Source organism: Eutrigla gurnardus, assembly GCF_963514095.1.
Source record: "Eutrigla gurnardus genome assembly, chromosome: 9".
NCBI classification, from domain to species: domain Eukaryota; kingdom Metazoa; phylum Chordata; class Actinopteri; order Perciformes; family Triglidae; genus Eutrigla; species Eutrigla gurnardus.
The window spans coordinates 21,831,755-21,846,575 of NC_139923.1; the positions used below are offsets into that span (position 1 = coordinate 21,831,755).

The window sequence follows — 14,821 nt, forward strand, 5'->3', positions numbered from 1 at the left end:
AGTGCTGCGCCTTATACAGTGAATTCAGTGTAGTGATGCTACAAGGCTGAGAAATGTTTTCTTTCTCAGCTGAAATTCCATTAAAGGTTCAGTCAGTGTATCTTCATCGATCAGTGAGAGCAACTTCTAAAGTTTAAGCATATTTGCCTTGATTTTACCAGATGCTGTCCTCCAGTAAACTCCTTTAAAGCCAAGTACCATTATTTGTTAGTGTTTAAAATATGTATTTTTTATACACAACAGTTCATAAAATTGAATTCCTCTGCAGGAAAAACTCCTTTAACTCTCCCAGCAGTGCTGTGTGCATTATTGAGTAAATGTCTCCATCTACTGGCGAAAAGCTTGAAAACACGACACAGTACACATTTCTTCTCATTGCCACCCAGAGGCGAACGGCTCCCACGAGCACCACTTGTGAGGCGTTTGGTTTTGTTAGATGGTTTATTGAATCATGCAATCCATGTCATATCAGCAGCCAGTTACAGCCATACATCCGTCAACACTTTGCAGTATGTTAAGGCAGGAAAAAGAAAATTAGAACAGGTTATGTACAGTTGACATCTTAAAAGTTCTCTAGAACACGTATGGTTGTAAACAGTGACCACAGCTACGTCTCATCCCCGGGTTGGAAATTGCACACAAGTGGTTTCTTAAAGGGAAAATCCCCCCCCTCCCTCCCACCCCTCCCAAAAATACAGACTATAGCTAGAGAAATTGAATTTCCTTTAACTGACAAGCGGGAGACAAACTGTAGTGATGATGTACTTTGTTGTGTTTTTGCACACAGTATTCTGGTGACAATAAGACAGTAGCAGAGTGGAAAGCACTACCTATAATGTTCTTTCCACTGACACTTCTACAAAACACTGACAGATAAAACACAATTATAGTTCCCTCTCCGACGCTGTGCTATAGCCATGTCTCACTGTGCGGTAATTGTGACACTAACACATCGAGCAACACCTGATCTAAACTGACTACGATCATTGCTCCAGTGCTAAAGCCTTACTGTACATTATTTGAATACACCAACTGTGGAATGAATATAAGGCACTTTGATGTGATTAGCAGCTAAACTACAACCTAACGGGCTTCATACCTTGGCTATTCCGACTCACACTTATCCTCAGTCACTGATGCTCATTCCTACTCATACACACAGTAGCTGTAGTGGTCCATTGTATTATTACATGCCACCATTTCTAGACTCAACTGGTTTACTGTACTGTGGGTGCTCTGCAGATCCAGATATGGCTATATAACACAATCATGCAACAAGACCTGCTCATCTTTGGCCACCGATCCTTACAGGAAAAAACAAGCATAATACATTTGGCAAAAATATATACTGTGTAGTCATCTTAACAACAACAACAACAACAAAAAATCAGCTTAAGAGGCTAATTAACACTTTTTCATTTTGCATTGCTGCAGGAAAGAGGGCACTGCATTTTTGTAACTGCACCGCTTTGTAGTAAAATATAATAATACAGGAAATAAAGCTGGAAAGTAAGATGACATTTACGGTAAGCCATCATTTTGGTACATACGGACAGTAACATTCTTCATTAACAAAACTGTTAACCATTTGTGCATAGTTTTTTTTTTTTTTATCAGGAACAGACAGTCAGGGCTACAGGAATACATTCTGATATGCAAAACGATATATTCTAGACAGATTTACTATAATAATAGACACAAGTGGATCCTTCATTACTCATATAAGAACCAGACATTATGCTGGGTAAAATGTAATCACTGCAGAAATTACACATGATTTATTCGAGATATAGTTCATAAATTCACATACCAAGATTCTCAAGAATACTATTCAAAAGGCAATAGTTTTGATCATGATGCTAGTGAGAAAACAATACAAATCATTCAGCAGGTACTAAAGTGAGAGTAAAAGTAGCCTACGTTAAGTGGATATGTTGATAAAGGAAGTCCACAACAGCCTGATAAGTCCTCATACGCTCCGACTGTACGCCATGACATCTGGCCATCTTCTAACAATCTTTCATTCCCACCAAGTGCTCCGTGACGAGATCGAGTTCAAGTCAACATCATTCCTTCACTATTGGAGTCTTCACACTCGAGGTTGGCTTCAGGTAATTGAGACAACAGTGCGTAGTCGAGTGCTACTGAGGTATCCCGTACAAAGATATCCACTTACTAATGTGTTCTGGGGGTGAAATGGCCTCCGGAAGGGAGACGTGACGGGTTCCTCCGAGGCGGAGCGGTCTCACACGTAGATCCCCTCGGGGTTCAGGCCCGAAGTCAGCGGGCTGTGGAGGACTCGGAGGTGACTGGACATCGCATGCGACGACACGGGGCGCTTCAGCGAGCCAGTCAGGGGAATCAAATCTGAGAATGAAAAAACAAACGAAGAGAGGAAAATTATGTTATGTATAGTTTTTTTTTAAACTTTCTTCCAAATGTACTTAATTCAATAACTACCAATAAATGACTTGAAGAAGTAACGAAGCCCTCGCTTCATGATAGTACTGCTATGCTAACACTAGGGTGCAGTACCGAGCCATGCAGAGAATCAGTCAATGCAGTGAATTTTATGGTCAGGCACAAAAACCCTCCCTGATTTTACACACATGAGCTGGAAGGTTACTAGAAGGACACCCAGTTCATTACTTTTCATCACTGAATCATCACCGTTAAGTTTAATAAATAGACCTAATGCTCTAAACGATGCAATGACGACGTGCATGGCGTGAAATCAGAAAAATACCTCCTTGGAGAGGTGAGATGTTGTAGTTATGATTGTGTTAACTGTTTCTCCATGTTTCACACAACCATGCAGTCCATTTTGGAGTATTCTGGATTGAACTTTATATATATATATATATATATATATATATATATATATATATATATATATATATATATATATATATATATTCAAGTGCAACATGAAATGCATGCACACAAATGCGTTTTTTTTTCTTCATTAATATAAATTTTTAAGGCAAAGAGCATCTGAATACATTATTCATAGGTGAGGCGAGAGGTTTAACTTAATGTTCATGCGTGTACGTTTGCATATATTTATTAATTTCTGCACTTGCAGGCTTATTTTTTAAGTTTGTACATTTCGGTTTCCGTCTATAAACCTTGTTTTGCACGTTGGACATCCAAGCTTCATTTCCGGTTATGTCCCTGGTTGCAACACTGCTCTAGTCTGACCTCAAACTTGCTCATGAAAGTCAACCTTAATTGCTAGGGATGCACGATAATTATCGGACCGATAATTATCGGCCCGATAATAGGAATTATGACGTCAACCCGATAAATCCGATACAATTATTAATACCTCCGATAATCCGACGATAGGATGTTTGTGTTAAAACAGTCATACGGGTGGATTGGGATGAGGGACGTTAGTTTTTTTCTAGGCGCCTCCCGTTTAGCATGTGATGTGGTTACTGTGGTATCACAGGTTTCGGAGGAGGGAGTTAATCCACAAATCGAGCGCTCCCTTCTCATGCCTGGCTGTGACGTAGAGGCTGCGAGCGAGTGGAGGAGGAAGACTAGTAAACAAACACGCATGGCGTCTGTACTGTGGGACTACTTTAAAGTTTCTGAGGAAACTGAATCGTTTGCCATTTGTAACAAATGCAATGCAGAAGTTCCAAGAGGAGGGAAAAAGGCATCGAGCTTTAATACATCCAACCTTAAAAGTCACCTCGCACATCACCATCGCTACGACGGTGTGTTAAAAGCGTATGAAGACGCCGGCGCCGCTAAAGAAGCAGCGAGCCCGTAGTTTAGCGTTTTGATGCACGGGTGAAGTAGCGGTCCTTGTACCTCGGGTCCAATATAGTTGAGAGATAATACAGTGGCTTTTCCTCGATGTCACCAAAACGCGTTTCCACTGCTTTTAACGGGGTTTCCTTTGATGTTTTCACTCCGTGGTCTGTTGGTAACGTTTGTTTTAGCAGTCGCGTCAGCGCTTGAATGGAGGGGATCACATCCGCAGTAGTGGCTGTTGCTTTGCTGATATTTCTGCCTATTACCGTAGTTTACATTTCTGTGTGGATCAGGACCAACAGTTTAATGTAGCAGCACTTGTGTGTGCATATCCCATGCTGCTCAGGGAAAGTTGTCATTGACTGACTGACTCACTTACATATTTATTTGAAAAAAATAAATATTGTCATTTTATTGAAGAGTCAAAACTGTTCTTGGCTTTCTTTTGTTCATAGTAATAATTATCATGTCACTGTGATACATCTGGTTAGGTGTTTGGTAAAAGGCAAAGCTATGCTAAATCTACCTAAGCTTAGTCATTAGTGTTTTTGACCTGAATTTGATCTGAATATACATTCAAAAACGAATAACAATATTATCGGTTATCGGTATCGGTATCGGTCCCGAGGAGCAGAAAGTTATCGATATCGGTATCGGCTTCAAAAAATCAATATCGTGCATCCCTATTAATTGCTATTAGTCACTAATTGCGTTGTTGGTACTATATTACTGTAAAAGTCTTTAATAAGCAGCTGGCTGACGGATGACGCGGATTGCCTCTATTTCATTGTGACAGCTCTCCCATTATTCAGTGCATGTATCGGCCCTCTGCTGGGCTCCCGGGATGACAGAGCGTTGGTCCAAAGAGCATGTGATGCGGTGACAGAGTGAGGGAGAGACGGTGAAAGTTGGCCGAGTGAATGATGCCAGGTCTGCCCGTTTCCAGGCAGCTGTTGGCATGGAGACTATAATTACCACTGGAGTGGGTAAAAATTACTACAGTTCTCTGTTCACCGACCCCCCCCCGTTTTCACACACATTATCACAATCTCTCTCACATGCACCCACACACTCACACTCGAACAGGAAGCTGAGTCACTTTCTCTCGGCAGGCTGTCGAGACACAGGATGGGAAACAAATAAGTGCCTTGCTGGAACAGAATGATGTCGCTAATGCACAGGCCAACTCACTTCATGTACTTTCATATGAGTAACTCATGTGTTGTGTGTGAATGGCCAGCGTTTACCTCAGACGGCATGCACTGTCGTACCATTAAATTGGGATTCCTATCTTGGGTCAGATCAGTTAACCCTCTGTTGTGGAGTCGCCCTGATTACTGAACTGACCCCTATGTCACTCAATACGCATTATACCTACAAGGTCAGTTTCCTTCCCGTCATTTAAGTCAACAGCAAGAGGCACCTAGGCGTACTCTTGTATTCTTATTTTTGATTCCTGTGGCGTGAGTTAAATCTTTAACTCTAACATTGTAGATATAAAAAAAGGTTTTACCTATACCGTGGCTGCTGTGAGTATTTTCATCCTCGCTGGGTTCAGCCGGCAGCACCGTGACCTTGGTGCCGGTCTGCTTGATGAACTGCTGCAGGTTAACCTGCCGTAGCTCCTTGGTCAGCTGTTCCAGCTCGTGCTGCATATCCTATAAAAAAAACCCAACAACCATTTAATTATCAGGATTCAGCATCAGAGCAAGGGACGGTGCAGGTGGACAGATGCTTAAATGCGTTCTTGCCGACGGACGGTGTCCCTTAGCACTTCATCACCCTGCAGCACTATTTTGCTAACAAAGTACTTGAACACATGCATATGTCTCACCTGCAGCTTCTTGCTGTTTTGTCCAATTGACCTGTCCACAGCTCTGCAGCTGCTCTCCAGCTGGACGGCCTGTCTCTCCTGGGCTTTCAGTTCTGCTTTCACCCTGAGCACCTGAGACCGAGCCTCCGCCTCGCTGACCCACTGGGTCTCCTGTCGCTCCCTCTGCAGCCGCTCCTCCTCCAGGCCCGCCTCTACACTCTGGTGGGGCAAAGAGTTAAACAGATATGGATGAAGAGGGAAGGCATCAATTACAATAGACACACATCACTAGAAACAACTTATTGTTTATTGGAATTATTCTTCTTTGATTCTTAGCTGGATAATTGTATCCCCCAATTAGCCAGCTGGTAGAATACAGGATTTTTTATTCAGTACTTTGAAAATGTCCCACACCTGTACCATTGCCAGCTTTTCTTCAATCTCCACTTCACAGCCCTGCAGGCGTCCTCTTAGCTCCTGCAGTCTTTCCTCCAGCTGCCTCTCACTCTCCAGCTCAATCTGCAGCTCAGTAGCCCAGAATTCTTCCTCCTCCATTTCCACGTCATTCTTCCTCAGATGCTTTTCCAGCCTCAGAATCTCCTCTATGAGTCCTCCTCCGCCACCTGGGTCCCCTCCACCCCTCGCCGCTCGCCCCTCAGCCCAGACCTGGAGCTCAGCCTCATAGGACTCCAGCTTTTTCTCCAGCACATTGAGCGTTTCTCTCTGCAGACCGACCAGTCGGACCAGATCTTCCATTCGACAGGCCCACAGGCCGGGCGATGCAGACCCGATGGCTGGTCCTGCATGGTGGTGGGTCCCACCGTTTCCTAGGAGGAGCCTTCGTTTCGCCTCAGCCTCACCCATTCGGCCTCCGCTCAGTATCTCCCTAAGGCCTCTGGGTGCACCGGTGAACGTCAGAGACTTGCGCCGCGGTTCACGGCGGCGGAGGGAGCGGTCGTTGGGATGGCGGAGCTTCGCAAGGGGAGGGAGGCTCTGCCGGTGCAGCCCACGTTCAGGCCCCCTGAGAGGGGGTCCTTCTGAGGGAGGCCGTTCAGTCAAGGAGGGGCCTGTGCGATGCAGGATCAGCTGGACGTCTCCGGCATACTGGCCCCAGGTGTTGAGAGAAGCTACAGGGCTCTCGTGAGGGGCGAGGTGACGCTCGGTGTCCCGCCATTTTTCTACCAGAGTGTATCTCCCAGTGCGACCTGTAACAGAATAACACAACTCATGGATTAAAGCAGATTATTATGCTAGTGGATAGTTACACCAAACAATTTAAAGCTGCATTAAGCTATTTTGACCACTCAAAAATATTGCAAAATTAGCTCATGAAATTCAACCATCATATACCGTCATATTATATATTGCAAACACTTCCTACACATTCAGAAACAGAGCAATTTCAGCCTGCTTGTCTGTGCAGCTCACAGTGATCCATATGAGTGAGATGAGAGCCTTAAGTCACAACCATACAGTAAAATAAATTGTATAAAGAGGCTCTGCTTCTCAGAGGGTTCAGCACCACCGGCAAGCCTTTAATGTTACATATGATGTAATGTTTGCCTCGGCCCAGGGATAACACGGAGACAGACATGCTTGTAAATGTACGACATCAATATTGATGTCTGATCACTTAGCATGGTGTATATATTTTTAATAACGAAGACAGTAGAGGGGGCTCAGAAGTGCTGCTTTCTCAGTTTGGCAGCAAACTGAGGGATGAGTCAGACTTTCCCTCCTCCTCCCCGGCTCTTTGTGGGAAGTGATGTCAATACAGTCTGCTCAAGTGCCCCCATTCCTGAAGGAGCCATATGGGAAAGGAAAGGGGGATGCTTTGATCCAAGAAAGTACCAATAAAGCCTGTGAGTGTGACCCACTGTATCCCAGCAGGAGCTCAACATGTAGGCAGGAGACTCATATTGGTTTACTTCATAAGAACTTCTAAGTGACTACGTGACAAAAGGGAATAAGGAAGTTGTCATTTAATGTTCCCTGTGAAACCAACACCAGAATGTCATCTGATGTCAGGAACAAACCAGAACTATACAATCATTGGCTCCACATAAACGCAGCCAACAAGAATGCTTAGTAGCTAGCTAGTAATGTTTTTTTTAAATCTATATCTATATCTATATCTATAAACAGATGCATTGTATTGCATCAGCTGTGTGTGAGTTTAATGAACAAAGCCCAATTCATAATGACTGAATCCAATTTCCCTGCATTAAGGACATGAAATATGACTGAACAGAAAGTCCTAACAGATCTGATTGCATCTCAGGTCTGCCCGTTTGTGGTGGTATAGTGGAAAAGGATCTACCTATGGCCTGTGCCAGAGCAATCACCACTTCTTGGCAGGTGGTTGCCTCGGTGACCCCACAAACGACCCTCTGGACTCCATCCACCCAGACCTTGAGCTCCATGTTGGGTCAGAAGCGACGGGGCCGGTTGTGGTGTGTTGGCCCTGACATCATCGACGGCGTTCGGTGGTGCAGGGCAGCTGAAGCCCCTCCGGCTACTTCGCTGGGCAGGAAACACAGAGGAAAACAGGAAGCGGTTAGTCAGGATGTGCTCATGGCCACGGTTAGAATGTTCAGTTGCGTCAAAGGATAAAGTCTTAACAGACACACAGAAATGCAGACCGTTGCATCTGTGGCAACACCGTCTAACATACTCCAACAAGCAGAAAATACAACGATATCTATTCTGCTATTTTAGCAGTAGCTTATAGTAAAAACATAGTCCAGTTGGGACTCATACAACCAAGCATGCCAGGACCAGCTGGCCATAACGCTGTTGTTTTCCTCTTCTCTATGAATAGGTACGTGTCAGTTGGAGGTGCAGGAAGAGTCTGCAAGCAGACGTTCCCAAGCCCAGTTCCTGCTTTTGTACATAGAATTACATGGAAGCCACGAAAACGGAACGGGGAGATCGACTCGTGACAAAGAGTGAAACGGAGCAGGTATGAAAATGTAATTAAAAAGGAAAAGGGAGAGCCAGATCTATCATACCGCAGGGGGAATGGAGTAGTGTAGGCGTTTTCTATTTGATGTCACAGTTATTTTCCCTGCTGTGTAACACATGTAATATAGTTATGTCCTTTATCTGTCCTGACTCATCAGAAGAACAGTCAGATAAAAGTACACAATCAGTTATCACATTATCGGGTTCACAAAGCACATATTAATAAATGTGTTTTTATCAACTACAGACATAACACAGTATATAAAAATACCCCTCAAAGGGGGAGTGATCCTTCAAAATGTTCTTCAAGGACAGTTTACTGGGAGAATGAATGGCATCTCCCCAGATCTGTATCACTCTCCATGGATCCGACCTTCACCGCACCTACACTACCGAGTCAAAGGTCCTTTTGTTCGCCAACCCTCCCAACGATTACACCTCCCCCCAGCCCACATAGTCTCAATTTACATTCAAAAATTCATCCACGGCAGCCCATCCTAAACACCGCCGACTGCTTTTCTAAATGTGGGAAAGACATTAGTAAGTGCATAACATTTGAGTTAGAGCTGCAGCTAAGGATTATTTTCAATACTGATTATTCTGTCTTTGTTTCAGTAGACTGATTCATTGTTTACTTCATAAAAAGGTCAAAGATTCCCATCAAAAGTCCCCCAAATGCTCGGTGACGCCACCAAATCGCTTGTTTTATCTGACTAACAACAGTATAACAGGAGGGCAGCAACTCCCAACATTTGAGAAACAGCAAACAGCTAAGGAACATTAATAGGATTAATAGAATGTTGAAATGTTTTTTTGAATTTTCAGTGGATTGCATAACCGATGAATCGACTTATCATCTTAGCTCTACAAACAAACACAACCTCAGGCACTTATAGACCATTTAGAGATCGTGTGTGTCTAATTTTATTATGAATCCAAAACGTTTAATATGAGTGTCAGCGTTGTCTCTGGCCCGGATGCTCCATCACTCTGCTTTCGGCGTATTCACAGCTGGTTGGAAAGTGCCTTTATCCTTCATTCAGACTGCCCTTAAATGGCATTATGGGCTGAAGGATGGAGAGGAAGAGGAAACTAGTCACACTGCAAGATTTTTCTGCAGTGACCCAAAACATTGTCACCGTTTTGTTTAACCCTTTTTCCAGGGGGATGTGGAAACAGTAAGACTGAGTGAGTGAGTGGGTCTTGATGCAAAGCAGGCATCAGCCAGGGGGAAGGTTTATCCGGAGGGGGAAGGGGGAAAGTGCCTAAAAAAACACTACCTACGGTATTACAACACTGAGTCGGAGGGATTTACATGGCAATAAAAAAGTAAAACAAATAGTTTTTTTTGTCGTAACCCACACACACAGAAGAGAGAAATCTGTTCAAACAAAACGGATCATCTCTAAGACAAACAAACTGTTTCGATGCCTCTACCGTGCACAAACTGAACAGGACTCACCGGAGCATTAATAAATGTCACTTGCTCCGGTCCAGACTCGTGACATTTATATTCATTAACATTAACCCAGAAAAGCCGACCGACGGTACGAGCAGAGTGAGGCAGCGTGCCACGCTGAGCTCCGCAAGCTCCATTTCTCTGGCCTGTCAAAGCCACAGCCTGGGGAGATGCCCGCTCCCTGATTTGTGCAGCTCATCTCGTGCCAGAGACGCATTTCATGAGTCAGAGGAGGGTTTAAATTCCTGTGAATTCTAGTTAAGCTCAGTTGAGAGATGATCGACCGCAGCAGAAAACACCAAAGCGCTCATCGTGACCCCGGGGTATGTTTGACTCGGTTGGTTCAGTGGTGTTGACTCGAGATGTATTCTTCTCAGAGCGGCGAGGTGTGTCGGCAGCACTGAGCGGCAGCAGCCTGCCCGCCCCGGCTGCCAGTCTCCAGGTCTACAGGAGCACACGGAGCTGGCAGGAGAAAGGCTTGGACTGGCTGCTGCTGTAAACAACCCACCATATGCTCCTGTGGGCGTTCCATCACGACCAGCACACTGCTGGAACACGCACTATTCAGAAATGCTGCAGGAGTTGTAGGAGCTTCTTTTGAGGATTTACAGTCTGTCAAGCATCACAAAAGTGGCCTGAGTATCGTGCAGTCAAGCAGTTTGCTGAACACGGGGGGGGGTTACATGGGCACTCATTACATTAAAACAAAACCAAGACCCAACTCGACCGAGGAGGAAGCCTGAGGGCAGCAACTGAACCTTTTGAGGGAAATGATCTCACAGGAAACACTAAGTGCTACCTCCACGAATCAATGCTATTGCACCCTGGTTCCTATCCAATTTTGCTGGCCCCTTGTTCACGAAAAGCATTGTAAATTTAAAGGAATTTATATTTAAGTGGCTAATTAAAACTTATTTACAACAGAAAGTTTTCTGACTTGCAAAAGTAGCTCCGCGCTGCTGTTAATTAAAGACAACGGGGCCATTCTCACAAACTACAACGCCAGCAGTCTGTCCTGGTACTTACACCTCCTTGCCTATTGCTAACCAAACTTTAATTCAAATTGCACTCCCCGCAGAGCAACATATAATTACAAGCAATTTATACGTTGCTGTAATTGGTAACAGATCTGTTGTGAAATAGATCTCTGCAAGCAGCCGGAGACAGATGCTACTTTATTGTCGAGGCACTGGTGGTGAATCGCTTGGAACTAACTGGATAAATCTCATTCTCTCACTTTCAATTCTTGCAGATTGTCATCGAGTGCTTGCAACCAGGTGTATTCCCCGGATTAAAAAAAAAAATTGGGGTGGCAATGGTACAATAAATTTAAGATATCCTGCCAAGATGGGGCCACTGTGGTTAAAGGTTAAGGATCTTGCAGTGGGAAACAGATAAAGAAGCTCTTCATCTTTGTAAGCAAAGTCAGCGTGGGGTGTATACAATACCCTCTGCAAATGTAAACATCACAGAGCAGGGCAAGGACTGTTGCAACAGACAGGCACTGATCCCGTAGAGTGGAAACTGATAACATCCAGGGGATGCATTCCTGGGCTGTGAGAATGCAGCGGGCCGTGACTAAGACACAAGACGGCTACGGGTCCTTCCCCTCTGTGATCTTGGTGGCCGTGCAACAGGCAACAGTCATGCAATGTCACTTCAACACACTGCATTCAATCTGAAGTGTGTTTAAACGGGATGATCCTTAAAAAGTTGGCTAATGTGAGTTTGCAACATTCTGATTAGTTTAAATCCTTAAACTGACTTATTTCCGAAAAAAAAAAAAAAAGATGTAAATCATTTTATAGAGGTTGTTTATTCTAATACACATCTGCTGTCAGCCTCCTGTCAGTTCATTTCAGTCTCAGTTGCCTCTACAAAACGACAATAACGCTGTCTGTTAATTAATATGCTATTAAAGGTGACATTGTACTTCGGTTTAATCCGGGGATAAAGGGCAGTTGCAACATTTATTAGCTGAAAGGAATGTATTATATTCAGTATTATTTCGTGTGTAAAGATTTTTGAAAACAGCATCTTGTACCCCAAGTACCTAATGCAAAAGGTTCAAGTAACCCCCCCAAAAAATATACAAAAAGAGGGAGGCACTGCCGGGCACTTCTTCTGAATTAGAGTTCTAAATCCAAATGTTCGCTCTAGCTCCAATCTGAAGATCCTGGTGTTTGGGATTACGCCACAGTCACGCTACAAGCAGCTCCTGAGAGCTCTACAGTGGCCCCTGCCCTGGAGCAAGCCTCCCTCTTTCTCCCGTCTGCCTGGCTGATATTAAACTATTAGGTGCTGGAGCAGCCCCCCCCCCCCCCCCCCCAGTTTGGGAGGTCAGTGCTGGCAAAATCTCCAACATCTGGACAGCACGTTCAGCCAGCAATAACGCCGCCTTTGTTCCCTTGCCATATCCACCGCTCACCAGCCAGCTTTGAGGAGCCAGCAGGGCAGGCAAGCAGGGCTCCCGCACCGGGGGCATCCAGAGGCCTCCAGCCAAGCTTTTACATGTTACGGTGGTTTTGCAAAAAACATCATCTGGTGCTGGATCACACTCCCTGCACGTAAGCATTTATAGGACTGAAAGGGCTCCACGGCAGCAGCTGAAACTTCTTGATTTTTCCACTGGAGGTGACTCTTTGGTCTTCACGGTGAGGGGGGGCTTTTAGGATTTACACGACTCTATTCTTAGACCTCTTAAAGAGGACAAAGTGAGACACAAAAACCGTGGCTGAGTGCAACAAACTCCACAGGTTGATTCTGCTACACCTGATTTGTAAGCAGGCTTCAGCACTTCAGGTGATGTTATACCTAGATTATGTCATGATTAGTGATGGGTTAAGCTTTTTAATCCACAGAAGATGCTCAACCTGGTGAGAGACAACACTGTGAGGAGGAGAAAGCAACATTTCCAAGTGAATTTTCTATAGAAACATCTGCTGAGAGGACAGGCCTACTACAAGATAATAAAGCAGGAATCGCCCACATGACGTCTAGAATTGCGTTTAACTCCTCTCATTCGTCATACTAACGGATAAAGACACAATCAGAAGCAGCACTCGCTTGCTATCTCTGTATTTTACACCCATAAAGACAGTAACACATTAGCATCTTTGCACCTCGGCGTCGGTTCCCACCGGGACGACGGCTATAGGAATGGCGATAATGGGCCGTAGTGGGGCTCGGAGAGTACAGCCGAACTATTCTACTACAGAAGTGTTTCCGTTATCCTCCGCCTCGCAACTACAGCGGACTCGGCTGCGGCACACATTCCGCTATTATTAGGTCTTCGTAATGGTCTTACCTTCGCGGCGCAAATAGGATTCAACTCTGTCCGAGGAGAAGTTTAGGCGCAAGAAAACACAGGTAGAAGGCGTCAATTCCGCTAAATGTGTCCTCCTTCGGCGCTGCCCGGTCAATCACTTCCAACGAACTGCGACAAAGTATCATTTGGCTACTGGGCAAAAAAACAACAACAACAACAACCCCCCAAAAAACACTGTACAAAAGGCTACAAACGCTTTGAACGCAGATATTTGACGCTCTGGTCGCACGTCCTAAAAGTTTCTATCTGTCTGCTGTGTGAGCGAGTCTTTTGTGGTCTCACCAATAAACTGCGGAAAATCTCCCTCTGCCCGTTTCATTACTCCTGCTGGTAAATACATCGCATTGGAACTGGGACACCGCAAGGCATTGTGGACTGTTTAAAGCTGCAATACACTCTGAAGGGGGGGAGGAGGGTTTGGGGGATGGAGGGGTAGGGGGGACTCTTCCATGTTTCCTCCTACTGCCGTGCCAAATGATCATCGGCAGCAAAGCAGGCAATCCTGTCATCAAAATGTCTTAAACGTCATGAATTTGATAGATTTAAAAAAGAAATGTGTAGTTTAGCTACTTGAGTGCTTTCTTTATGTACTCTGAAACTTTTGTGCATCAGGAAAAGGAGCTCTAACATAAGAGTTTCCACAGATTTAGTGGTTCATTATCTGTTTTCACATAGAAAGTTGTGGGTTGAATTCATTCAAAAGAACTACAGACTTACGTCTTATATGTGCTCTTCTAAAAGAAAAAAGAAAACTATACCAAATGACACAGAGTTGCACATACATCTGAAATAAAAATCACAGTATCCAACTGGAGCAGCTGATGGACCTTTGACAATGGGAACATGCATCAGTGGAGACTTACTGCCCTCTTGTGACAGAATAGATTTTCCTCTTGTGATAAAATGTCATCTGGAAGTGTCTAGTCTCTGAATTTCTCTTTTTTTTTATCAGCTTTGTGGTCAGTTTACAAGTGGTGTAATCAGCAGGTTTAAGTGCTCTTTAGTCATCAAGCCTGGTTAAAGACTAAGCCCACACTTCGGGATTACAGTTTTATTATCTGAAAGTGAAGTCTCTTCTAACGGTGCAAATATGACCTTCAATTTGCTGAAGGGTATTTTATAGAAGTGGGGGGGAAAACAATCATAAGAAACACAAAATAATGCCGCCATTTCATTGTAACCAGCAGGAAATCACAACGTTAATGACGGCTCTGGATCCAGTAAGCCATTCCTGTGAGTCACTGTGCCTAAAATTAAATGCCATCATCATCCGGCACACCTGTGCTTTTCCTGCTAAATGAGATGTCAAAGTGTCTGCTGTAAAAAAAGAAAGAAAAAAAAATAGTTTTCATGTATTGTCGGAAATTGTGTCAAATACTCTGGTTGGTTGTTTTATACAAGTGCTTTTCTTCAAAGGCAGGTAGGCGATTCTGTGCTTAATGTATAAATTGAGCACTGGAAGATTTTTTTTCTGTTTTTCAAGTCATGTCTT

General features: G+C 44.2%; 1 protein-coding gene across 4 annotated transcripts; it reads right to left on the reverse strand.

Annotated features, from left to right (window-relative positions):
- Window positions 1-422: 422 nt before the first annotated feature.
- rassf8a (Ras association domain family member 8a) lies at window positions 423-13,683 on the reverse strand. 4 transcript variants are annotated; one of them, XM_084016670.1, is made up of 6 exons: window positions 13,612-13,683; window positions 7,899-8,101; window positions 5,993-6,783; window positions 5,600-5,797; window positions 5,279-5,423; window positions 423-2,367 (listed from the first exon to the last, which is right to left on the reverse strand). In XM_084016670.1, the coding sequence occupies exons 2-6, from the start codon at window positions 7,999-8,001 to the stop codon at window positions 2,246-2,248; spliced, it is 1,359 nt and encodes a 452-aa protein (XP_083872796.1). In that variant the 5' UTR covers window positions 8,002-8,101; window positions 13,612-13,683; the 3' UTR covers window positions 423-2,245. The 4 variants fall into 4 exon arrangements, with proteins under 4 accessions (XP_083872796.1, XP_083872798.1, XP_083872797.1 ...); XM_084016672.1 differs by lacking the exon at window positions 13,612-13,683 and adding an exon at window positions 13,309-13,603 and having other exon boundaries at window positions 5,999-6,783; XM_084016671.1 differs by lacking the exon at window positions 13,612-13,683 and adding an exon at window positions 13,309-13,601 and having other exon boundaries at window positions 7,899-8,096.
- Between the last annotated feature and the right edge of the window lie 1,138 nt (window positions 13,684-14,821).